At 43.4% G+C, this 24821-nt stretch overlaps 1 protein-coding gene across 3 annotated transcripts; it reads right to left on the reverse strand.

Annotated features, from left to right (window-relative positions):
* Positions 1-431: 431 nt before the first annotated feature.
* pcf11 (PCF11 cleavage and polyadenylation factor subunit) lies at positions 432-22306 on the reverse strand. 3 transcript variants are annotated; one of them, XM_084178486.1, is made up of 15 exons: positions 21939-22306; positions 19326-19451; positions 18683-18865; positions 18210-18425; positions 17062-18032; positions 15901-16087; positions 7996-8605; positions 6289-7802; positions 5427-5493; positions 4462-4723; positions 4011-4194; positions 3621-3776; positions 1870-1962; positions 1718-1753; positions 432-1581 (listed from the first exon to the last, which is right to left on the reverse strand). In XM_084178486.1, exons 1-15 carry the CDS (start codon positions 22176-22178, stop codon positions 1354-1356), a joined length of 5073 nt encoding a protein of 1690 aa, XP_084034612.1. In that variant the 5' UTR covers positions 22179-22306; the 3' UTR covers positions 432-1353. The 3 variants fall into 3 exon arrangements, with proteins under 3 accessions (XP_084034612.1, XP_084034611.1, XP_084034610.1); XM_084178485.1 differs by having other exon boundaries at positions 6289-7799; positions 17062-18056; XM_084178484.1 differs by having other exon boundaries at positions 17062-18056.
* Positions 22307-24821: the final 2515 nt, after the last annotated feature.

The raw sequence follows: 24821 nt of genomic DNA on the forward strand, positions 1-24821 counted from the left end.
ATGTACATATTACCTCAGTTAACCTGTGCCCCCGCAAATTGACTCTGTACCGGTAACCCCTGTATATAGCCTCACTACTGTTATTTTATTGTTGCTCTTTAAATTGTTATTTTTCTAGTTTCTCCCTTTTATTTTTTACTTCAGTTTGTTTTAGTAAATACTTTAACACTTAATTTTCTTAACTGCATTGTTGGTTAAGGGCTTGTAAGTAAGCATTTCACTGTAAGGCTGTTGTATTCGGCGCACGTGACAAATAACATTTTATTTATATTCCAGACACTAATATTTCTATTTGAGTGTATTGTTTTGTTAGGTATTAATGCACTTGGAGCTAGGTACATAAGCAGCTGCAAATGTGTAAGCGACCAATAAAATTTGATTTGAAATACAATTATCTATAATCACAGGAAATAAAAGACAAGACAAACTACTTTAATTCTAGAGAACTTTATTTAGAATTCAAGCCAAGGTGACAAATTAAAAAGCAAACTTTCTAAAAGGGGTAGGGGAAACCAGGGAGAAGCAATACAGAAAGCCACACCAATCACTGTTCACACAAACACATTTTCAGATTTGATTTTATTGAATATTCCATATTACCAAGCAAAATTTCATTTTTTTTCCTCTCAAACCTCTGCAAAAAAGAAACCCTGCAAATAATGTAAAAAATAATAATAATAATTCCAACTGAATGCGATTAGAAAGCAGGATCACAGAATTGTGTAGAAATGTCAGTTGCTAGACATGTCATGCCGTATGTACACAGCAGTGTAGAGATGGTCGGAAAATTATTCCTCCTTACCTTTTGTAAACTAACCATCGACTGCTTCTTTTGAAATTAATTCACTATTAAGGCTAATTCAGAAGCCAAATTAGTCATTCATTAATTCTCTCCAGCAATTCCTTGCCTCAATTGCAACCAAAATCTATTTATATACACACACAAATTATTTTTACTTGGGAGGAAAGGACAAACGCATCAAAGCAACCTTCTGGGATTCTTAAGTCACACCCCCTTTTATCAATATTACAACAAAAGAATACCAAAAATAGCTTTATTTATAAATTAAATCTTTTACATACATATTTTCCCCAAAAGTACATATTTTTGCAAAGGTAAAATGTTTAAGTTCAGGCATTCATCATTCATTCATTTACACAGCAAAAAAACACCTGACATTCACAGGCAGATTCCAAATACAAAAATGTATTCAAAGTTATGGCTGAGGGCCCTGCCTCAGAGGTGGTCAAATATAAAAAAATACCTCTTCCTTACAAAACAAAGGGAGGAATGGAGGGAGAGCAGCCCGTAAAAGAGGAAAAGAAAAAGCAGTATGGTTTTTCTTTTGTTTTTTAGGAAATTGCACTCGTTTCTCCCTCCATCTTCACCTGAACCTCATCCTTCACATTTTGAGCCTCACCGCCCGTCTCAGACAACGAAGCCTCCACTTCCTGTTTCACCACAGCACAGCAGGAAGTGACCTCATCGTTCTCGTTGGCCTCACGCTTTATGAACGCACCCAGCGGGTTCTCCATCAGCAGCTTAATGGGGGACGGGGTGACGTCCAGGAACGAAGATGTCTGGAGCGATGAGAGGCGAATGACAAGTGGAGGAAGCGAAATGATCAGTTAAAGCAGCATATAAATATTTCGAACACTTAATTTCACAGACCAAACAAACAAAAAAAACAGATCAATTGACTAATCGGTTACTTACATTTTTGTAATCTTCAAAACATGAAGGATGATATGTCTGTGGAAAAAGATTAAAACAAAAACATGACATTTGATTAGTATTTCCTTTACAAAGAGGATGATTTTGCTAACAGCAGGCTCGTGCTACGAGTGATCTTTGTAGTGAACACTCACCTTCTCGTCGACTCTGATGGCATCTCTCAGGTGCCACTCCTCTTCCTCCTCCTCCCAGTACATCTCAAACTGCTCCTGGCAGATCTCACACGTCTACACACAGACGAGGGGGAAACAACAGTTAGAATCTTACAACATTCTGACAACGTGCAGTGTCTATCATCAAAATAACATGGCAATATAGAGGCTACAGCAGCATGATACGAGAATGCCCCAGCTACTGAGGACAGAACCAGAAGACAGGGAACATTCTGGCGCCGAAGCCATAGCACTGGACTTGTTCTCTCTCCATAACATACATACACACACGAGTACAAAGGAACAGCATGCATGCCAAGAATGGAGGCTCAATCAACTTTAACTATAAATTCATCACAGTTGAAGCTTTAGTTTTAACTTCTAGAATGGTAAAAACAGCAACAAAACAAAGAGCCAATAAAATTTGAGCGGCGTTTGGGTCAAGACTAGTACAAGCCAATGAAAACAGTCAGTTGTAGCCCTAAGAGGGGGCCTGTGTGATATCTGGGATGTAACCAGATATCAAACAGTTGCATTGTGCAACGAAAACAAGAGTTTATATTGGACAAATTCAAGTATGTCCCTCCTGGTTTCGTTTGCTTCCATTTAAGAAATGCTTTGCAACAGAATCGGCGTAAAGAATACACCCCTGATTGTAGCCCTGTAAGTGAGCCATATGCATTATATATACAAAAGTATGTGGACACCCCTTCAAATTAGTGGATTCGGCCATTTCAGCCACACCCGTTGCTGACAGGTATATAAAATAGAGCACACAGCCATACAATCTCTATAGACAAACATCGGCAGTAGAATGGCCTTAATGAAGAGCTCAGTGACTTTCAACGTGGCACCGGCCACCTTTCCAACAAGTCAGTTCATCAAATTTCTGCCAGGCTAGAGCTGCCCCGGTCAACTGTAAGTGCTGTTATTGTGAAGTGGAAATGTCTAGGATCAACAACGGCTCAGCCGCGACGTGGTAGGCCACACAAGCTCACAGAACGGGACCGCCGAGTGCTGAAGCACGTAGGGAGGAGGAATAATGGTCTGGGGCTGTTTTCCATGGTCCGGGCTAGGCCTCTTAGTTCCAGTGAAACTTGCAGGCGCCCGGCATGCCACATGAAGTTGCTAGAGCACGATGAGTCAAGGAGATCCCCCCAGGCCAAACCCTCCCCTAACCTGGATGACGCTGGGCCAATTGTGCGCCGCCCTATGTTTTTCATGGTTCCGGCTAGGCCCCTTAATTCCAGTGAAGGGAAATCTTAACGCTACAGCATACAATGACATTCTAGACGATTCTGTGCTTCCAACTTTGTGGCAACAGTTTGGGGAAGGTCCTTTCTTGTTCCAGCATGACGATGCCCCCGTGCACAAAGCGAGGTCCATACAGAAATGGTTTGTCGAGATCGGTGTGGAAGAACTTGACTGGCTTGCACAGAGCCCTGACCTCAACCCCATCGAACAGCTTTGGGATGAATTGGAACGCTGACTGCGAGCCAGGCCTAATCGCCCAACATCAGTGCCCGACCTCACTAACGCTCTTGCGGCTGAATGGAAGCAAGTCCCCGCAGCAATGTTCCAACATCTAGTGGAAAGCCTTCCCAGAAGAGTGGAAGCTGTTATAGCAGCAAAGGGGGGACCAACTCCTTATTAATGCCCATGATTTTGGAATGAGATGTTAGATGAGCAGGTGTCCACATACTTTTGGTCATGTAGTGTATGTTGCTACCCACCTCATCCACCACGTCTGCAGCTGCTTTAACACTCTGGAACTCCTTCTCCTTGGCTGCCTCCTGGGTCTTCTGCACCACCTCCTCATTCACCTTCTCAAAGAACAGGCTCTTGGCCCGCTCCTCCAGGTCCGCTATCTCCTCAAACTCTATCCAGTCCTGAGGACGGGGAAAGAGACAGATGAGGGGCAAGGGTTAGAAATCATTTGATAAAACATGATCAGCTTTGTATTACAGGGCGATAACTAATGATTCTCATTGTAAAAAAAGTGAATGTGAGCTGGTATTGTTTATATTGGGGTAGCAGGTAATTGTTTTACAATGAGGTTGTAGTTCTAGCTGTGGTGGGTCAGATACAAGGTGGGAGTGTGTGTGTGTCTCGCTCTCCCTTACCGTGAGGCTGTAGTACCAGCGGCGGTGGGTGACCTTCTTGCTGATGTCTTTCTCGGAACGGTTCAGACGGTAGTGCCAGTCCAGGTGGTCAGCGTAGACGTCTGTCTGAGAGGCGGTGAAACGCATGCCGCAGGAGTAACACTGGATCCCTGTGTACAGCTTAGTCACCACGCTGTCATACCGCCTGGGGAGAGGGACAAACAGAACCAGTGGGTAATACTCATATATTTTACATATAAAGACAAATACATCACAATTTTATGAACACATGTTGACCATACATTTTTTTATTATTATTATTTTATCTTACTCACAGGGTCCACTGGCCAATGCATAACTTGAGAATTCTCATGCATAAATAACTAGATGGAAACAGTCATTGATTTCAATGGTAGATTTACCATGAATCTGTTCATAATCAGACCAGCATGGTGCATTTGAACAAACGTACTGTTTCATGTCTTCGATGAGGAAGCCGGTGAGGTCTGGGATATTCTCATCCTCCTCCTGTTCTTCCTCTTCCTCCTCTTCTACCACGGGAGGGGCAGGTGGGGTGGCGGCTGACTCTGTACCGCTGGGTGCCACAGCAGTGTCTGTACTCTGAGCTGGTTTGATGCCTCCGGTAGAGATGATGCCGGTAGAAATAAGCTTGGACAGCAGGTCGTTCACATCTACCTGCCCAAAGTGACTCTCTGGAGGGGGGAACTGGGGAGCTGGGGAAGAATGACAAAACAGAAATCAATTGGCATCAATCAACTTTTCAAGCAATTACCAAAACTTGTATTGTGTTTTTCTCTCTTTATTGTCATTGAATATTTTAGATCGGTTACACTGTTTGAGAGGAGAGTTTGCAAGTACATTTTAGTCATTTTAGCAGACGCTCTTATCCAGAGTGACTTACAGTTAGTGAGTGCATACATTTCCATACTGGCCCCCTGTGGGAATCGAACCCACAACCCTGGCGATGCAAGCGCCATGCTCTACCAACTGAGCTACAGGTACAAGTAAGCAGTTAATTGTAGTGCGTACACTACACTGTATGATGTACATGACAAACTTGATTTGTTCCTTACCCAGCGATTGATTTACAGCAATAGGTACTCATACTGGACATGCGATTCATCTGATCTCAGAAGGCCAGTTTCACAGACCCAGATTAAGCACTCCCGGACTAAAATACTATTTACATTGAGAATGTCCAACATGTTTATTTTTTATTTTTAAGTCATCCAGACATCTCACAGATTTCTAATCAACTAATCAAGATGAATCACTTCAAAAAGGCAGAGGATGAAACAGACTGTCATGATACTATTCTCACAATGCTGTAACATGAAATAAAGAGCCCTTTATTGAACAGCAACATTGAGAACAGAAAGTAGATCTTGATGAAATAAACAGTGAACATGATCTTACCAGGCTGGTTGAAAGGCACTGTGCTGGGAGGGATGAAGGGCTGGCCAAGGTTAGGAAGCATGTTCATCTGGAACAAAGACAAAACAGACATTTAGCCTTCAACTGACCTAAATAGCTTGTATACAGTCCTCTACCTCCCAAGCACATCTGGCGTTTGAGTTAAATATAAGCTGTTCGTTTGGCACTTGGATATCAGGGCCTGCTTAGAGAAAGTCATTGTAAGCAAAGCCTCAGTAGAGTAAGGACTTTGGTCGTGCTCCATATGATGAAGTTCAAGAGATTCAAGATTGCTGAGGTGAAAACTATAGTTGAAGCTTTAGCTGGGATGAAAACTCTCCATCCGATGAATTGTTCTGTTCATTAAATGACTGGCTCCACCCCGGTGTGACTCCATTTTTATGAACTGCTCCACCAAGTTACACTTCACCGTGAAGATAACCCACTGTGGGTGGTGACTAACATAGAACAAAATATTTTAGCTCAATCTATATCAGCTGGGGGGGTGAAGGACTTTGGTGAAGCCCCATCTGATGCACTAGTTTGTGCAAAGCTGTCATCAAGGCAAAGGGTGGCTATTTGAAGAATCTCAAATATAACATTTTGATTTGTTTAAAACTTTTTGGGTTACTACATGATTTCATACGTGTTATTTCATAGTTTTGATGTCTTCACTATTATTCTACAATGTAAAAAATAGTAAACATAAAGAAAAACCCTTGAATGAGTAGGTGTCCAAATGTTTGACTGGTAGTGCATTTAAAATAAGAATACACTTTCATACATTTACACAACATCAAAGACAATAATTCAAGAACATAACTACATACAACCCCTATGTCCTAAATCAAGAAGAGGTTCTCACCGGCTGTTGAATGTTCCCTGCCGGTGGCAGAGGCACACCAGGGGTGTAGAACGGAGGTCTGACGTAGGAGTTGTTGAACCCAGCCTGGGACCCAGGGACGGGAGACACCGTGAAGTTAGCCCCCTGTTGGCCCACCACGTTCGGTTGCACTGGGAACGGCTGGAACTGCTGGGGGCCTCCGGGATTGGCTGGGTCGTACATGGGTGTCCCTAGTGGCCGCAGTGGGGGCTGCAGGTTGGGAGTGGCGTGGTACCTGGGGGAGGCCTGCTGGCCAGAGGGGCAGTCAAAGCGTGGGGGCATGCCCTGGGGGGGCAGAGAGGGCAGGGGGTCGTAGCGCATGGGGCCGGGCTGGCCCATTGGGGTGGAGGGGTTCACTGGGCCATCGAAACGCATCTGGCCTGGCTGGTTGGGAGCGCCGTCGAATCTCATGGGGCCTTGCGGGAACCTCATTAGTCCTTCGAACCTTCCAGGGCCGGCCTGCATGTGGGAGTTGTTGAAGTTCATTGGACCGTCGAAGCGGTTGGACTGCATTGGGCCGTCGAAACGCATTGGCCCAGGACCCTGTCCGTCAAACCTACCGTCATATCGCCCCGATGGCCTACCTTGCTGCTGAGGCGGCGGGCCGCCATCAAACCTTCCCCCAATGCCTTGTGGGTCCCCTCCTCTCATTGGAACGTGAGGCACGGCGGGGCCGTCGTATCTTCCTGGTCCGTCAAACTTCTCTGGTCCTTTATGTATAGGGGGGCCATCGAACCTGCCAGGGCCCTGAGGGTAGGACCCGTCATACCTTGATGGGCCGTGGGAGGAGCACCCTGCTCCATCGTACCTACCGGGCCCCTGGATGCCCTCGTAACGGCCCCCAGGATGGGGCCTGCCAGGCTGACCTATGTGACCAGGACCGTCGTACCCAGACTGAGTGCCCTTGTGGGGTCCATCGTAGCGTGGCGAAGGGGGTCCTCCTTTGGGACCACCGTCGTATCTCTGGGGCCCATCTGCGGTGTGAGGAGGGGTGTGTCCTGGAGAGTCGACGTGTTTGCTGCGTATGGAGGAGAGCATTGGTCCGCGGGGGGGTCCTCCTGGGTGGTGGGGTCTGGGAAGAGGGGGGGTGTCCAGGGGCCCGTCGTCACACGAGTGCTCGCTGTTGGGGCTCTCAAAGCGCGGAACAGGGCTCATCTCCGCCGTGTCCATCTGCTGTAATGGGGACAGGCGCTCCCGCTCGTATGCCGGTACCGGTATAGGGACTGGGGACTTCCTAATGGGGCCATCCAGTGCCAGGCTGACTGAGTTCTGGAGCACCGGGCCGGCGGGGGGTTTGGGGGGGATGCGTTCGTGTTTGCGAGGGTCGTCGTAACGGGAGTACGGAGGTTTGACAGAGTGGTCTTCAGACAGCGGTACTCCTCCATACCGCCTGGGAGGGGCGTTGTAGCCGCTCTTAGGCTCCTCCCTCTCGTCATACGGTGGTCTGTGATTGGGCAGCCGCTCGCTGAGGGGGGAGTTCCGCTCTCGTTCACCTGCTGAGAAATATAAACAATTACTAAATGAGAACAGGAACCATCAATCACCGGATAGTAATAAAACACTGCATTTACAGACATACTTCTGATTCATAATATTCCCTTGGCTTGGGTGTCCAACCATGTGTCCATATAACAAAACGTAACCAAAAATGTTGCCCATCATTAGACATGAAACTGAAACTCCACTTGCCTTTGAGTCTGTCGGTGGCGGTGGACTCCCTGGGGTCTTGTCTCCTCCTGAAGCGTAGCCCTGGCTTGAGCCTGGGGAACTCGTTCCCGTGGCTGTACTCCTGGATGATGGCTGCTGGGGTGGGCTGCTCCTCCTCCACCTCCTTCAGCCTGTCCTTAGGAAGCCTGGTGAACTTCATCCCTGAAGGGAGGGCGTTAGTTTCCCTGCTAACCTCAGCCTTGGCCCCCCCAGGGCCCTCCCCGGGCCTCCCCAGCACCCCCTCTCCCTCCTCCTGGCTGTCCTCTCCGTCCCAGCCCTCCCCTCCTTGATCCTGCTGCCACATCACCTGGGTCCTCCTCAGCTTGGACTTGTGTTCGTAGTAGGTGAGCTCTGCGTCGGACAAGTCCGCCCCAGAGGACACTCCCCCCGTGGGCGTGGCCAGCAGGGGCTTCTTCCTGGTTGGTGGGAGGTGGAGTGGGTGGGTGTGTCCGTGGCCATCCTCGCTGGAGCCCTCCCAGGAGTCTCCTCCTCTCTGCTTCTCTTCCTGGTACTGGAACAGCTGCTTGATCTTGTGGGCCACATTCAGGAAGTCCTCGTGGCTGATCTCTCCGTTCTCCAGATGCTTACTGGCCTATAGGGAGAAAGGGAAGGACAAGATAACTTAGTCTTTTATCTAGTAGTAGTAATTCACTTTGTCCCACGTTACACAAACATTTGTCTTTCTGCTTACAACTCAACCGCCCCGAGACACACAGTGAGAGTGGAAGAGAGAAGAGACATCAGAACAAAGCTCTGGGGAATAGTAACATGCTCCTCTGCTAGAAAAGAAGAACACAACTTTCTTGTTTGTTGTTACAACAAAGATTAGAGGCCTCATTGTCAAACTGACAAAACCAGCAACATACATAATCCTCTTCACGGTTGGGCAATAACATTAAGTTGAATATAATACTTTTTAATGCCACTAGGAATGCAATTTAATACCAATTTTGAGGTCTGCGCGCACCACACCCCTGCTAAGATTCCACTCCAGAAATGAGTTAATGTTGGCAAAAATAAGTATTTTTAGGGCTGGTTCATTCAAAGGCTATCGCCTGCAATGAGCATTCTTCTGTAGCCTAACGGACGTAGTAGCATAGTGGCTTGGCTATAGATTTCTGAAGCATGGGGTTGGCTTCCCCATTTGCATTTGTTTAGGTTAACCCAATGGGCTAATCATTAGCTAAATCACAAACACAGCGTTCAGAATTGTGGCTTCATACCAATACCAGCTTAGTATAATGATACTCAATACCATAAAATGCCTTAAAGTCAAATAGAGCACTGATACTGTATAAAACACATGGTCAACTCTCCATCTGGAGAGCTAGGTCACTGGGTGTGCAGGCTTTTGATCCAGCACTGCTCAAACACACCCAAGTCATCTTAACAAGGTCCTGTTGAGCAGCTGATTTGTAGAATCTGGTATGTTAGAGTAGGGCTGGAACAATACTCTATACCAAAGATTTCAATTTACCGGCCATTTGAGAAATGTACCAGACATGTATGCATTGGGTGTGTTACTCATTAGGGCATCCACCCACGGTGCTCAGAATGACAGAAATCACATTTATGGTAATTCACCTTTAAAAACATGCAACTCCTGTAATGAAGCAGCCAATAAAAAGTAATACAAACATTTGCCAAAATGCAATTCGCAGGAAAACACCATTCTAAACGGAGCACCTGATGCGAGCGGTATATGACAGTGATGAACACCCTATTTCTAAGTTTCTGAGGTTAATCTAAAAGATGCAACAACTAGGATGATGGGTTTCTAATATGACTAGGATTGTGCATTTGGCTTCTGGACAACGAAAGAAAATTCATATGAAAACCAATAAAACAGGAGAAATGGCATATGAGGAAGTCTCACTAGGCAGCACAGTGGCAAAATGCCTAGCTGATTATTGAGTTGCGGCTGTCAGTGAAAAGCATCTAAAATGTGTGTGAAGATAATGTCTTGGCGAGTATAATTTAAAATGTTGAAAGAAGGGGAGGGGTGTGTGGTGAAAATAACCTACAGGCGTCTCTCCAGAATGAATGGGCTCAGCTCTCCAGAATCCACTCGGCTGCCTCCCGACAATTCTTGCGGGTTCATTGTTTCATGTGAATTGTTTGCTCTTTGATTATTTTATTTTTTTAATCAAATCCCCATTACATTTGTCACCAGTAGTAAATGTACTGTAACCGTTAATCCCTGTCATTTGGTTACATACATTTATGCTAATGCACGCCTGAGCAAGCATAGAAGTAGCCTAACTGGCCTGCTGAGCGGAAGTCTAGGTTAGTGCCCATTTGGGGATGTTTGATTCCTGATCGTCTAAATCACCATGTCCACCACTAATAGATGGAGCTTCTCTGTGATTTTTTCTTCACCTCACACAGTAAGTCAGCCTTTTTTTCATCCATTGCAAATGATGGCCTAATAGTGCCTAAATCTTTCCAACAATCTCCCCCTCGATAACCACCAAGTCTCTGTGTGAAAGTATAAATATAATCATCTAATGATCACATATATCCAATTTAAATGTCATAAAATACATCTTTCCCTTGCGCAAAAACAGATGTCTGTCCAGAGCTCAATGGCATGGGAAATTCTAGGACCACATTAGACTAGTTGATACAATGTTGCATGTTCGCTGGAGACAGCTACAGGACAGATCCAGTTGATACAATGTTGCACTTTACTAGGATAACTCAAGTCAAGACAGACAGAAAGGGAAGCAAACAGGCTGAATAGAGAGATGAATGTGACTGAAAGAGCTGGAATTTATCATCAGTATATTTTTCTACTGTGTTATGTCGGCTACTTTTACTTAGTTGACAATGGAAGTTATAGGCCAACGGCTGCATTCGCCATATCTGAGTTCCATGCACTCATTTAGGCCATTTAGTCGCCAATGATAATGGTATATCAGTGTGTCCATATGGCAGAGGCTGGTGCTCTCACATTACTGGAATTTTAACTTTTATATTGATCATTTTAACTAAGATTATGATTAACCACTGACAATGATTTTGAGAAACAAAAATGTTATTGAAATGAAACTGTTCCATGAAAATGCAAATTACACGCAGATCGGTAGAAATGGTAGGATAATTTGTTTGCTTCCCCAAACTTGAAACTCAAGCGCTGCCTATAAAGTCTTTATAAAATAATTGCCTCCACCTTTCTATGGTCTGATTTTCAAGCAAGGTAAGACATGCCTCATAATATAAAAAGGCGGCAATTACTAGCTAACGGAAACCCTGTTCTATACACCCAGTAGTTCTCTTGGAGGTAATATGCTATAAGAGGGGGGCAAAGTACAGGCACTTCAATCTGGCCGGCGAGCCATTTTAAAAATGACCAACATGTCCTTATATTTCAATTGCGTTTTCTGGCCTAAAATGTACTTCTTCCATGCTATACAAAAACTCAGATGGTCTTGTAGCTGCTGGTATTAGGCGTACATTCAGACAGTCACTCGGTGCTTACACTCAATTCGAATCTACGTTCATTGTCCATGCTGGACAACGTTGACATAAAATTTGCGCGGCAAAAGAGAAAAGTGGAATCAACGTTGTGTGTTCAATCAAGAATGGACTCCAAAATACTTTGTCACTTTCGTGGGACAGAAGGCGGTATATGTCTGATATGCCAAGAAAGTATCACAGTTTTGAAGGAAGCATGCTAATAACTACGCTAGCAATCTGTCCTCCCAGGAGAAGGCTAGCAAGGCCTCTAAAAGTGCAAGCCCAACAAAATATTGTTACCAAACAGTCCTCTACTCAAGAATCGGTAAATAAGGCAAGTTACATAGTGGCACATCAAATTTCAACGCAAAGCAAGCCTTTCACTGAAGAGGAGGAGTTTGTGAGACTATAGTGGAGACTGCTAACACACTTTGTCCGGATTGTGGAGAAAAATGTGCTTATCATGCCGATCCAGCAACAGGCGTGTGTAAGTGATTTCCGAGGAGCTTACCTCAAAGCAGAAAAAGAAAATGGAGGGCTTCAATCTTTTTTCTATTGCACTGGATGAGAGCACTGCCAAAGACACCCCTCAACTTTACATTTGTCAGAGGAATGAATGATAACTTTGAAATAACAGAGGAACTTCTTGCAATGGAATCGATGATGGGGACAACCAGGAGCTCGGACTAATACAACATTGTCTGCCTGCTTGAAAAAAATGAATCTACCGTATAGTAAACTGACCAACGTCACAACAGATGGCTCCCTAAATCTAAAAAGACTACAAGACATAGCAAAAGTAGTAAGTGAGAACTACAGCAGTATCCAGCGATGCACTTGGATACTGGCCTTGTCCCCATTCATTTGACATTGAACACTTACAATGGCTCAGACTGTACTTTATATGGCTGAGATGATTTGAGAACTGTTCAGTAAAATCGGCTTTCATCTATCTATTTATATAGACCATCTCCATTCATATCATGAAGCCAAATGTTTTAGATATGTGCCTCAATGTTATTTTTTAGGGTGGAGGTGAAGTGAGAACTCTTCCATAATATGCTGTCAAACAGGCCATTCAATAGGAACTTAAATATGCTTTTTGCTCTTATTTGTGTCACTCAGATTGTACTTTAGTAGTGGAGATGGTTTTTACAGTGCTGTATCAGATACCTGTCATATACAGTGCCTTCGGAAAGTATTCAGACCCATTGACTTTCCACATTTTGTTACGCTACAGCTTTATTTTAAAATTGATAAAATCGTTGTTTTTTCCTCACCAATCTCACACAATACCCCATAATGACAAAGCAAAAACAGGTTTAGAAATTGTTGCCAATTTATATATAAAAAAAAGATTTATATCACATTTACATAAGTATTCAGACCCTTTACTCAGTACTTTGTTGAAGTATGTTTGGCAGCGATTACAGCCTTGAGTCTTTTTAGGTATGACACTACAAGCTTGGCACACCTGTTTTTGGGGAGTTTCTCTGCAGATCCACTCAAGCTCTGTCAGGTTGGATGGGGAGCGTTGCTGCACAGCTATTTTTAGGTCTCTCCAGAGATGTTAGATCAGGTTCAAGTCCGGGCTCTGGCTGGGCCACTCAAGGACATTCAGAGACTTGTCCCGAAGCCACTCCTGCGTTGTCTTGGCTGTGTGCTTAGGGTTGTTGTCCTGTTGGAGGGTGAACCTTCAACCCCAGCCTGAGGTCCTGAGCGCTCTGGAGCAGGTTTTCATCAAGGATCTCTGTACTTTGCTCATTTCATCTTTGCCTCAATCCTGACTAGTCTCCCAGTCCCTGCCACTGAAAAACATCCCCACAGCATGATGCTGCCACCACCATGCTTCACATTAGGGATGGTGCCAGGTTTCTTCCAGACGTGACGCTTGACATTTAAGGCAAAATAGTCTTTAGGTGCCTTTTGGCAAACTGAGTGCTGCAGAGATGGTTGTCCTTCTGGAATGTTCTCCCATCGGGTTCATGGTCACCTCCCTGACCAAGGCCCTTCTCCCCTGATTGCTCAGTTTGGCCGGGCGGCCAGCTCTAGGAGGAGTCTTGGTGGTTCCAAACTTCTTCCATTTAAGAGTGATGGAGGTCACTGTGATGGAGGTCACTGTGTTCTTGGGGACCTTCAATGCTGCAGAAATGTTTTGGTACCCTTCCCCAGATCTGTGCCTCTACACAATCCTGTCTCGGACCTCTACGGACAATTCCTTCGACCTCATAGCTTGGTTTTTGCTCTGACATGCACTGTCAACTGTGGGACCTTATATAGACAGGTGCATGTCCAATCAATGGAATTTACCACAGGTGGACTCCAATCAAGTTGTAGAAAAATCAATGGAAACAGGATGCACCCGTGCTCAATTTTGAGACTCAAAGCAAAGGGTCTGAATACTTATGTAAATAAAAAGGTATCTGTTTTTTATTTTAATACATTTGCTAATATTTCTAAAAACCAGTTTTCGCTTTGTCATTATGGGGTATTGTGGGTAGATTGCTGAGGATTTTTTAAATAATTTTTTTTATCCATTTCAGAATAAGGCTGTAACGTAACAAAATGTGGAAAAAGTCAATGGGTCTGAATACTTTCCGAAGGCACTGTATGCCTATTTATACACGTCTGCAGTCATTTCAACCTCTTTTCACATTTCAAAACTTTGTACTTAATTTTTTGGGTTGTGAATCTGATTGTACTTTAGAAGGGTAGCAATGGTACAGTGACAATGGTTCTGCAATCTTAGCAGCATATGTACACCTACAGTACATTTGTAGTTGTGTGTCAAGGTGAACAAAGGCTTCACATGTTTTGTCAAATATATAGTATGTGGCCATTCACATGGTTTCAAAAGCTCAATGTGGCCCTTGAGCCAAAAAATTTGCCCACCTATGTGCTATAACATAACATACATTAGCCTACAACCAAAAAGTATAATAAAATAATTCCCTCATTCAGGTATCAAATGGCAATATTTCAAAGCAAGATAGTTAAGCGGGAGGGTTCTAGGCTGATTTTTTTCCCAGTGCCAAGTAAGACATGAAAGAAATGAGCCATTTCATCTAACAGGTTCAGGGATTGCTGGATATTTTGATGTCAAAATAGGATCCAGAACAATCAGATATCTTTTGGGCTCTTTAGATAGTACATTTGCCTGCATGTGTTGGACAAAAATACTAAAAAAATCACCAGGAATTCAGTTAAAAATGAATTGAGGAAATATATATGTAAATATCCCCCCCCCCCCCCAAAAAAAAACAAAAAAAAAAACAGGATCGTGTCTCAATCTAACGAAGGTATGAAATTGTTATTTTCCAATACAAATCTCTTTTTGGGCATAGTTGTAGTCAATTGGCAGTGTACAAATTATTCAAATGATTTCCTGTTCGCTCCGACAAATCATCCAGCGGCTGAATCTAGTTCCATACCCCTGGCCTAGGCTATGTCTACAGATCCTATGCTACATAATTTACCAACTGAGGAAGTGGGAACTCAACACATTATCTAAATTGCTAACTCTAAATCTGATAGTGTTGCTAGATGGCCATGAAATTGATCTAACAGTAAAATGTAATCCTACAAAAACGTTCCATTGGTAGGCCTATATAGGCTACTTGATATAGGCCTATTCAATGCAAATGGCTCGCTCCGCTGGCGCGTCATCTCAATTACACACTGTTTGTAAAGTGTTAGTTATTTAGTCTATTGACAGTTGAGAAATAATTATTATACTCACATTAAGCTGAGACTCCTCACACAGCAACAGTAGTTTTTTTTTTGTTTTTTTTAAACGGTCTTTCTCGCAATTACATTTTGAAATGTCGCTCAACTGTCATGTCAGTATGCTTGCGCTTATCAGAATGCATCTCTCCCTTCACGCCATGGGAGCGGAAGTGAGAGCCAGCAGCGAGACAGGGCACATACTTTCATTGCAGGAAGCAGGTTAATGAACATTAATGTTGACCAGATAATGGTAGTTTATTTTTGCCACGGTGGCAACAATTAAGCAGCAGCACAATGATGGAAACGCTGTAGTCATCTCCACATTTTTAAGACCTTTGAAAACATAATCTAAGACCTGATTTAAGATTTTAATTAAAATGAAGACTTGAACCAAAAAACACCCTGATAAATAGATACAATTAACTACAAAAAAATACTGAACATAATTTCCGACACAAAACATGAGGATGGGAAAAGGCTGAGGGGATGTTCTTACAATTCCATTCAATTGTATGTCATGTGTATAACAGAATTATATTTCCATGTCTGCGTCCAGAATGACACCCTATATAGTGAACTACTTTTGAGGCCTTAGGTATACCTTTTGAGCGCTTCTCCCTTGGATACTTTACAATTAAATGCTGCATCTATTACCTAAAAAAAAAATGGAAGAAAAAAAAGCATGTTTTTTTGAGGGCGTACCTTTTTGAGCAGGTCTCTCTTGCTGGCAGAGTGAAGTGCCTCTGGGATCTGCAGGTTTGCGTCGACACTAAGGCGGTGCTGTTTGGGGGTGCGGGGGGTGGTAGGTCTCTGGCTGCTGGAGTATGATTGCCGTCTCTGTGGAGGACCTGCCCCCTTCCCATGAGCCTCCTCTGACGACAACTTCAGACTGAGGATGAAGGAATTTGTTAATTTATTTGACAACTTTCAAATACATGGGGGCAGTTTCCCGACCACAGAGATTCTCCATTGACCACACATTTTAGTCCAGGACTAGGCCCAATCTGTCTGAGAAACTGCCCCTTAGTTACCTCAGTCTTGTGAGTACAACAATACACATACATGAGCAGACACATGTAAGATCAGTGGTTAGGAGAGAGCACACACCTAGTCCCAGATCATACAGGTACACACCCTAACCTAACACCACCAGATAAGGGGCTGACTATGTTTCTGAGGTTCAGAGGCAGATACAGTGCTGTGAAAAAGTATTTGCACCCTTTATGATTCTCTATTTTTGCATATTTTTTTTATACTGAATGTTAGACCTTTAACCAAAACCTAATATTAGGTTAGGTCTAAAAAGCAACAAATTGGAAGTTTTGGAATGGCCTAGTCAAAGTCTGACCTAATCCCAATTGATATGTTTTTATTATTTTTATTTATTTTTTATTATATATGTTGTGTTAGGACTTGAAACGAACAGTTCATATTTGAAAACCCACAAATGTAGCTGAGTTAAAGCAGTTCTACATGCAAGAGTGGACCAAAAACCCACCACAGCGATATGAGAGACTGATCTACAACTACAGGAAGCGTTTGATTGGAGTCATTGCAGCTAAAGGTGGCAAAACCAGTTATTGAGTGTGAGGGGGCAATTACTTTTTCACACAGGGGCATAGGATATTGCCTAACTTTGTTTATGAAATAAATGAAATAAGTATGTAATTGTTGTGTTATTTGTTCACTCAGGTTCCCTTTATCTAGTATTAGGTTTTGGTTGAAGATCTGATAACATTCAGTATCCAAAATATGCAGAAGTAGAGAAAATTAGAAAGGGCGCAAATACTTTCACGGCACTGTAAATACCATTAGGATAGGATAAGAAGGCACATAGTTCACAGGATGTATCAGTCTACTCACTGTTTGTTCTCTTCCCACCCACTCCTCCAGCGCTTGGCATTCTCCTTGGTCTCCTTGCCCTCTGAGGTAGTGCGGGGGGAGGACGGAGTGCGGGGGGAGGAGTGCGTGTCCCTGGCCTCCGCCGGCCTCTCCTCAGCCGGCCTCTTGGCTCTCCTGGGCTCAGACGAGCTCTTCTTGGGGGTTACCCTCTCTTCTCTGGTGGTCCCGTGCTGGGGGAAGTCCTCATGGTGAGAGGAGTGTTTGCCTCCTGACTGCCTCCCTCCTTTCCCAGGTTTGTGTAAAGGAGGAGAGGGGGAGATGCTCCTGGCTCTCCTCTTGGGGGACCTCCTCTCCGTCTTCCTCTTAGGTGAGTGCAGGTGCAGCGAGGGGGAACGGGAGCGTTTCCTGGCGTTGGTCCTGGCATTCCCTCTGATCTGGTTCTCCGGTTTCTCTACAGGCTCTGGTTTCTCACGCTCCGGTTTGCTGACTGAGCCATTGGCCATCTTCCCCCTGCCTGACGCCTTCATCACAGCCTCATCCATCTCCTTTTCCTTCTCAGTGCATTTCTTCTTCTCCTTCACCTCTTCTTTCGGGTCGGCCTTGTCATGGAGTTGTTTCCTCAGCCTGGGGTCTTTCTTGCCCGTGGCATCCGCTGTCTTCACGTTCTCAGCCTCATAGTGCTTGCTCTTCCCAAGCACCCCTTTAGCCATGGGAGAGAGGGACTTGGACTTGGCTTTCACTTCTAGAAGCTCCTTCTTGGGGGGCCGTGTCTTCTCTGGCCTGCCGGGTCGCTCTGGCAGCTGTTTCTCTGGTGTGTGTGCTGGTCCTCCCATACCGTGGCCGTCTTTCTTATGGCTGGTTGATTCTTTGGCCTGGGGGGCCCCTGGGCCGGCCCGGTTGAGGCGGGGGTCCCTGGTGGGGGGTTTGGGGTCGGAGACAGGCAGGGTGGCCTTTGGCACTATTGCTGGAGTTGACAGCACCACATTTGCAGCCTGAAATGTAAAAGAGGGGCAGGACTGAGAACATCTTGTGTTTAGTATAAGAGACAATAAGAAAATAACAAAAACGTTTCTACACTCACCCCGCTCCGTGAGGACCAGACCTAATTTGTTTTATTTAAATTAATAGATTTTCAAAAGGAGGAAAATCGGTACAATAGTGAGTCTCACCAGTTGTGCTTTGGTCTGCTCCAGCTCAAGCTCAATCTTCTTCTGTTGTAGCTCCAGTAGCTGTTTCTGCTTGGCCAGCAGCTGCTGCCTGATGACCTGCTCCTGGGTGATGCTCTTCTCGCTGACACTGGGGACCACTGCAGGCTGGGGATCGGGGGCCGGGGCGCGGACTACGGGCGCGGGGGACAGGGCCCTAGGGGAAGTCACCTCCTCAGGCTGGAGCGGGGAGAGAAAACATTCAGGGATGGGAAGGACTCAAGTCCATAGGTAGCAGAGTGTGTGTGTGTGTGTAGAAATGTCCAGTGTTGCAAAGGGTCAGGATGTCTTTAACTTTATAGATCATACTGTCATGAAGGTTATATATATATATATAATTTTTTTTCCCCCCCACTTTCCTCTATCCACAGATACACTTTTAGAACAGCAGATCCTCCTCCTGGACACACATACAGATATACAGACACTTTACTCACATGTTTTAAAAACTTAGGGTTGACATGAATGCTGGCATTCACAGTAGGTGGCAGTGCTTTGATGGGCCAGGCCGTGTCGTGAGAGTTGACTCGCAAGTCAAGAGCGTAGAGTTTCTTCAGCGGGAAGATCTCATCCCAGGTGGAGCGTAATTTGAACAGACTTTTCCTAGTGTTCTCATCCACCTACAAAACAGAGGACACAGCTTGGACCACAGCTCAACTCAAAGTCCTGCAGCAGAGTACACAGCACTTCACAAACACATTCTGTCTTCAAAGGCCTGTAGTTTAGCAGTACATTCAATTCAGGCAAGATCAAGAAGACACTTGGAGAATGTGTCTAATTATACTTCCAAACACTAACGAAGGTGTATCAACCGTTATGAAAACAGTGAAATATTACATATTCTGTATACCACACTGCATTTTACTATAAAAACAATTAATGACTTGGATATTTTTCAATCAAGCACTTCCCCAAATCAAAGGGGAACCACAAACACCATTTTATTAGTAAAAATTCATTATACAAGACAAGAGATAGAAAAGACTACACATTAAAAGCAAGCAGTACAGTGGTCAGCTAATTTTATAAAAGGTGCTTATTAATCTTCAAGAATGCACAAAAATATAAAGTAGTATATACCTTTTCAAAAACACATATAAATGAAGTGACTAGGTTTTTAGCAAACACTGCAAGGTATTCGCCTCCAACATTCTTCACTATGGAATCCACTAAGTACAAAACTGGAAGCTTCTCGGCAGCTGGAGCCTAGGGTAATAGAAAACTCAACAAGTTTAGAAAACAACAGGGGTTAACACCAACATTTCAGAAATGAATAAGGCATCACATTCATTATGTATTAGTTAAGCAAAAAGAACGCGTAAGAAGTGTTTGGGCTGGGAAAATATCCTTGTCAGTCTTGGGTAATAATAATTGTAAAAAAAGTTTTACAAAAAGTTTTTAAAAAATCAATCCATTGTCCATGGCATGATAGCTCAGAAAAAAATGTTTTGTTTGGAAAAGCAGTTGCAAAACGGTTGTCATGTGGGGGGGGGGGGGGTGTTATATATATTTTTTTGAATCTGTCTATGTCACATGAAGTGTTGTGCAATGCACCATTTACAGGAACATAGTTACAGTAACAGGGTGTATTCAAAAAAATCCATAAGGAAAAAGCCAATTCCCCCCTCCCCCAGAAAAAACAAAACCCAAATAGTGAAGTGTCTTCATTCTGGATCAAAAACATTCAATGTCCATAAAAAGTATTTTGTTCAACTATTACTTTGGTGTCTTGTATTGGGAGCAGGAAAAAAAAAAATTTGTCCATCCAGCAGAAATGAATAAAGTTTTTTTGTTTTTGTTTTTTATTACCTCCAAAGAGTGTCTCTGGCAGAGAGATCACTCCATGTACCATTACCGTTTTATTGAATGAAGTCACTGATATATCATCCCTCTGAGGGGCAGTCCATTTGAAGAAGCATTATCACCCTTTTAGAACAAAAACAGGATATAACATACTAAGAGGAAGTCGACAAGAATAGAGCAGGATTTTGGGGGGTTTCATTTAAAATGTGCAATTGCAAGTTGAAAGTCTTGAACAATATATGCCATGAAAAGCAAATAACTAGGACTGAACTTGATAAGTGGTCATGAGTAAACATGACAATTTCAGTAGTAAACCCAATTCACATCTCAATAAAACACAAAATAACTCCAACTATGCAAATATACTGCATTTAAGCCAATAGATATTCACATGTAAATGGACAATGCCTTCTGATAAGTGACAATGATCATCACATTGATCAAAAACTGAGTTTAACACCAATCAGGCAATAACCTGAGATCTGATTCTGTACCAATAAATTACACTGGGAAATAAAAAAGACAAAAAGCATATTTCATATTTTTTATTATCACATTTTACCATTCATTGACATTTCAAAATTCAAATAGATAATACCAAAAGCAGCTGATAAGTCAAATTGAAAGAGACCAGTGAACTGTCACATGAAAACGATTGACACTATTCTAAATTGCAACAGCTACATATATTTGGTCTGCATATGTCTATAACGATGATTTATTTTGTTATTATTACTTTAGCTACCTAGCTAGATACTTTTGTCTAGCAATAACTAACAAGCAGTAACGTTAGGCCTGTAGGCCGCCTTAAGTTACAAGTAAATGACCTTTGCTGCTACTGGATCAGCCGACCTGTGCATGGCAGTAATTAGTGATTTTATTAGAGGTGGATTTGGCTCATGTGCACTTTGTCAAAACAATAGTTTCTTTCCAGACGACACATTTTTTTGGTTACATTTACATTTTTATTTGCAACTTTTTGGAAGTACGGCATTGATGACAATAGTTGCTCAGCGAAACTCCATTCTTTGGTAAGTACCGGACGTATTTTGACATTATTAAACTTGAAAAGCTGGTGAACGTTAAATTGAAGTACTGCTTCCTGGGCTTCAAGGAGAATCGCCTTATTCAACGTCTCCTGTAAACCCAGATTCTGGTTCAAGTAAATTGTATGTAGAAAGTGAAACAAGGCCAAAATTAATGCAATAACTAGATAATACTTTCATTAGTTTGTATTGTTTGGTAGGCCAGTGTGTACTGGTTTAAATTTGGCAATTGATGTGGCCAAATCACGTGTGCAAACCTGTCAAACTTGTGGAATGCATTGGCATGGCATGCTAGCGTTAGCTAACTGAAATAGCCAACATAAGTTTCCTCCGTCATGTCGCCATATTGGATTCGGTTTCGGTAACGTGTTTTCCAAATAACGTTAAGTTCTGAACTGTGAAAAATATCCCACAGCATAAAACCTATATTTATTTATATAAGATCTAACAAATAAGGGTGACTTCCTAACGTTACTCTGATCTGGCGACTGAATTTCTGAATTAGTTGGTAGCAAACGACTCAATCGGCTTTCCGAAATGACATGTTAGCTAGCTAACTCAGTGGATAACGTTAGCTAGCCGTTAGCTAATGTTACATTACCATTATAAATGTAATCAGCATGAAATTAATTGTTATAACGGTAACCTTTTGCTGAAACGAAACTGGTACTGTTGACAAGAAACGTTAGCCAACGTTACGTCGCTACAACAAGAACAGCGATTTAACAGTGTTGCCGCCATGATGTTGCCATGGGCAGCTGTTTCAAGGCTACCGTTAGCTTACACAGGCCCTTTCTTCGTCGAAGTTAATAGCTGAAATTGAAAATTCTATATTCATAAAAACCTTGGTGATTTGTGCTTCAATTATTGCGACGATATCCTTGGCGAAGTGCAGATTCTCCTCTGCCAGAATGGTCAGCATGTTGATGTGAGGTTTACTGTTGAATGTCAAATCTTCGAGGGAGGACTGATACTCTCGGCAGGCATCTTCCCTCGCCGCGTCGTCCATCTTTGCGATGTGTGATCGGTCAAATACTAAACCAATCTTATCAGAAACATAACCATTTATTACGAGGGAGTCCATAAACACATTTGGCTTTATATTTATTTTCCAACTCGTTACGAATTACTTAGTATTCCCTTTACATCTGTAATCGACGTTTCCACTCTTCTTTTTTATGTCATAAGATGGCGGCTGCAACTCGATCAACTAAACGCGTCATACAAAATAGCGTTTATACAGCCTCAGTTGGTGTCCTCCTATTGGCTAGTTTGAGTTGCGTGCGCGTGATCCTTTTGAGAACGAGTCATTCCTTCAACCTAATTGGTCAAAATGTAAACGATAACTCCGGTTAGCCAATCATAGTCGAATGCATTGCATAATAGACGGGTTACATGCTGACCAAATCGCCTTCTCGCGTGCGCATGTTGATTTTGTCTATCCCCACCAGAACTGTCCATGACACGCAGGTTGAAGTACCAAAACCAACTATATTATTTTGGGGACAGGTCGAAACACACATTAAACATTCATGGATATTTAGCTAGCTAATTTGTCCTGGGAGATGAACATTGGGTTGTTATTTCACCTGAAATGCATATGGTCATTTTTGTAGCGGGATCTTTGTAGAATTTGACCCATTTTGAATCAAATCAAATTTTATTTGAATCATACAAAATCATGTGTTCTCTACTCCACAATTAATTCACAGATAAAAACGGGAAACCTAGTTATTTTTTGTTTGATTAATCTCTCCTCATTCATCTTTCTTCTTAGTCTTCTTCTTTTGTGGATTTTATATGGCAGTTGGCAACCAACTTGAAGCTGCATTACTGCCATCAACTGGACTGGAGTGTGGACCTCATTCATCTTTCAATCACCCACGTGGCTATATCACAGATAGAACAATGAGCCAGATATTTCACCAGATGTATAAACGTGAAGCATCCGGTTGGCGTTTCCACTTACTACCAAATATGGTGATGAGAGGAAGCCCAGTGGCCGGCAGTGGGAGAAGATGGAGCGAGATAGATTTTGGCCTAGATTCTGCACATTTTCTCATTGATCAAACATTTGATCTCCATACAGTTATCTCTTTACAAAACTAAAATATGTAACAAACAGAGTGGGCTGCATTTAGAATACTTTACCCTTTGCCAAAATCTGCATTGTTTAGAAGGAGTGCAAGGGCGAATTGAGTTATTGCACACGAGCACTTCATAGAGTAGACGTTCCCTAACGGAAATAAGCAAGTAAATGCTAGAAGGAGCCAATATGATCTCACTAGCTCGTGCTTGGCTCTGCCCACCTACTTGCTTGTTCTGCCCACTATGATTAATTTGCTCCCATTGAAAACGACAGGTTCTGGTCTGTCTTGGGTTAGTTATAAAAATATTTTGGTATATACTTGTAAAAACCAATAAGGAGATGGGAGAGGCAGGACATGCAGCAAGCTATGCAGACGCGTGAGCAGTTTGGATGAAATGATTGAATAACATGTATGTGTAAATTTATTTTGCAACGCAGCCGGTTTGGTCAGCGTGTTAGTTGACAACGTCACAAAAGCTCAGCTGAAGTCAGGTCGATGGTGGAAGCAGAATTGGAGCTTGAAGCTGATGGCGGTGGAAATAAGGATGAATGACTTTTGTCCAAAATAATGGAAAAATAAGCAAAATTGTTGTGAAAAATACATCTACTTCTGCAGACACCCCATTGTATCTAGTAGGAATATGTTTTTTGGGGTAAACAAGATATGCCCAACTTCGTGGATCCGTTTGAAATATCAAAACTGGTGGATAAAGTTACATCTGTGAAAATCACAAGAAGTGGAATTTCTTGTGTATCTGTTTATCAGAAGAAACGCGTTGGATCTCACGCAAACTGATGGATATGATGTGTCGTGCTTTGATCTACGAAGCAGGGCACCTGTCAAAGGAATCATTTCTGGAGTACTGAAGAATTCGACATTGCTCAAATGCAAAAGATTCATGGAGTGGTCGAGGCACGTAGAATGAATCGCATGGTGAATGGCAGGAAGGAGAAGAGTTTGTCAGTTCTTGTTTTTTGATGAGTTTCTCCAAATCTGAGTGCAGCTGGGATATGTGAACTACCCTGTCAGAGCGTTTATTCCCAGACCTTTGCAATGTACCCACTGTAAAATGTTTGGACATACAGTATATCAAGTGTATATAGGATGAGCCTTGACTAGAGTACAGTATATACATAATTGGGTAAAACAGTATGTAAACATTATTAAAGTGACCAGTTTTCAATGACTATTTACATAGGGCAGCAGTCTAAGGTGCAGGGTTGAGTACTGGGTGGTAGCCAGCTAGTGGTGACTAACAGTCTGATGGCCTGGAAATAGAAGCGGTTTTTCAGTCTCTGTCCCAGCTTTGATGCACCTGTACCGTCTCCGCCTTCTAGATGGTAGTGGGAAGAACAGGCCGTGGATCGGGTGGCTGAGGTCCTTAATGATGATCTTGACCTTCCTTTGACGCCAGGTGCTGTAGATGTCCAGGTCGTCAGGCAGCACGTCCCTGGTGTGTCCTCCGAAACACGACCCTGCCAACGCTGCTCGCTTAACCCGGAAACCAGCCACGCCAATGTGTCGGAGGAAACACTGTACAACTGGCGACCGTGTCAGCGTGCATGCGCCTGGCTGCCACAGGAGTCGCTAGTTGGGACGAGGACATCCTGGCCGGCCAAACCCCAGACGACGCTGGG

The sequence above is a fragment of the Coregonus lavaretus genome (genome assembly GCF_964263955.1).
Source record: "Coregonus lavaretus genome assembly, chromosome: 15".
Lineage (NCBI taxonomy): Eukaryota > Metazoa > Chordata > Actinopteri > Salmoniformes > Salmonidae > Coregonus > Coregonus lavaretus.

Bases quoted from the DNA above. Each gene is read 5' to 3' on its own strand.
- pcf11 (XM_084178484.1), bottom strand. From the start codon at position 22,178: ATGGACTCCCTCGTAATAAATGGTTATGTTTCTGATAAGATTGGTTTA. The intron at 4,724-5,426 runs GTAAGATCATGT...ATTCTTCCCCAG, and splicing joins AGTGCCTTTCAACCAGCCTG to CTCCCCAGTTCCCCCCTCCA. The intron at 4,195-4,461 runs GTACGTTTGTTC...CCCTCTCCCCAG, and splicing joins CTCATCGAAGACATGAAACA to GCGGTATGACAGCGTGGTGA.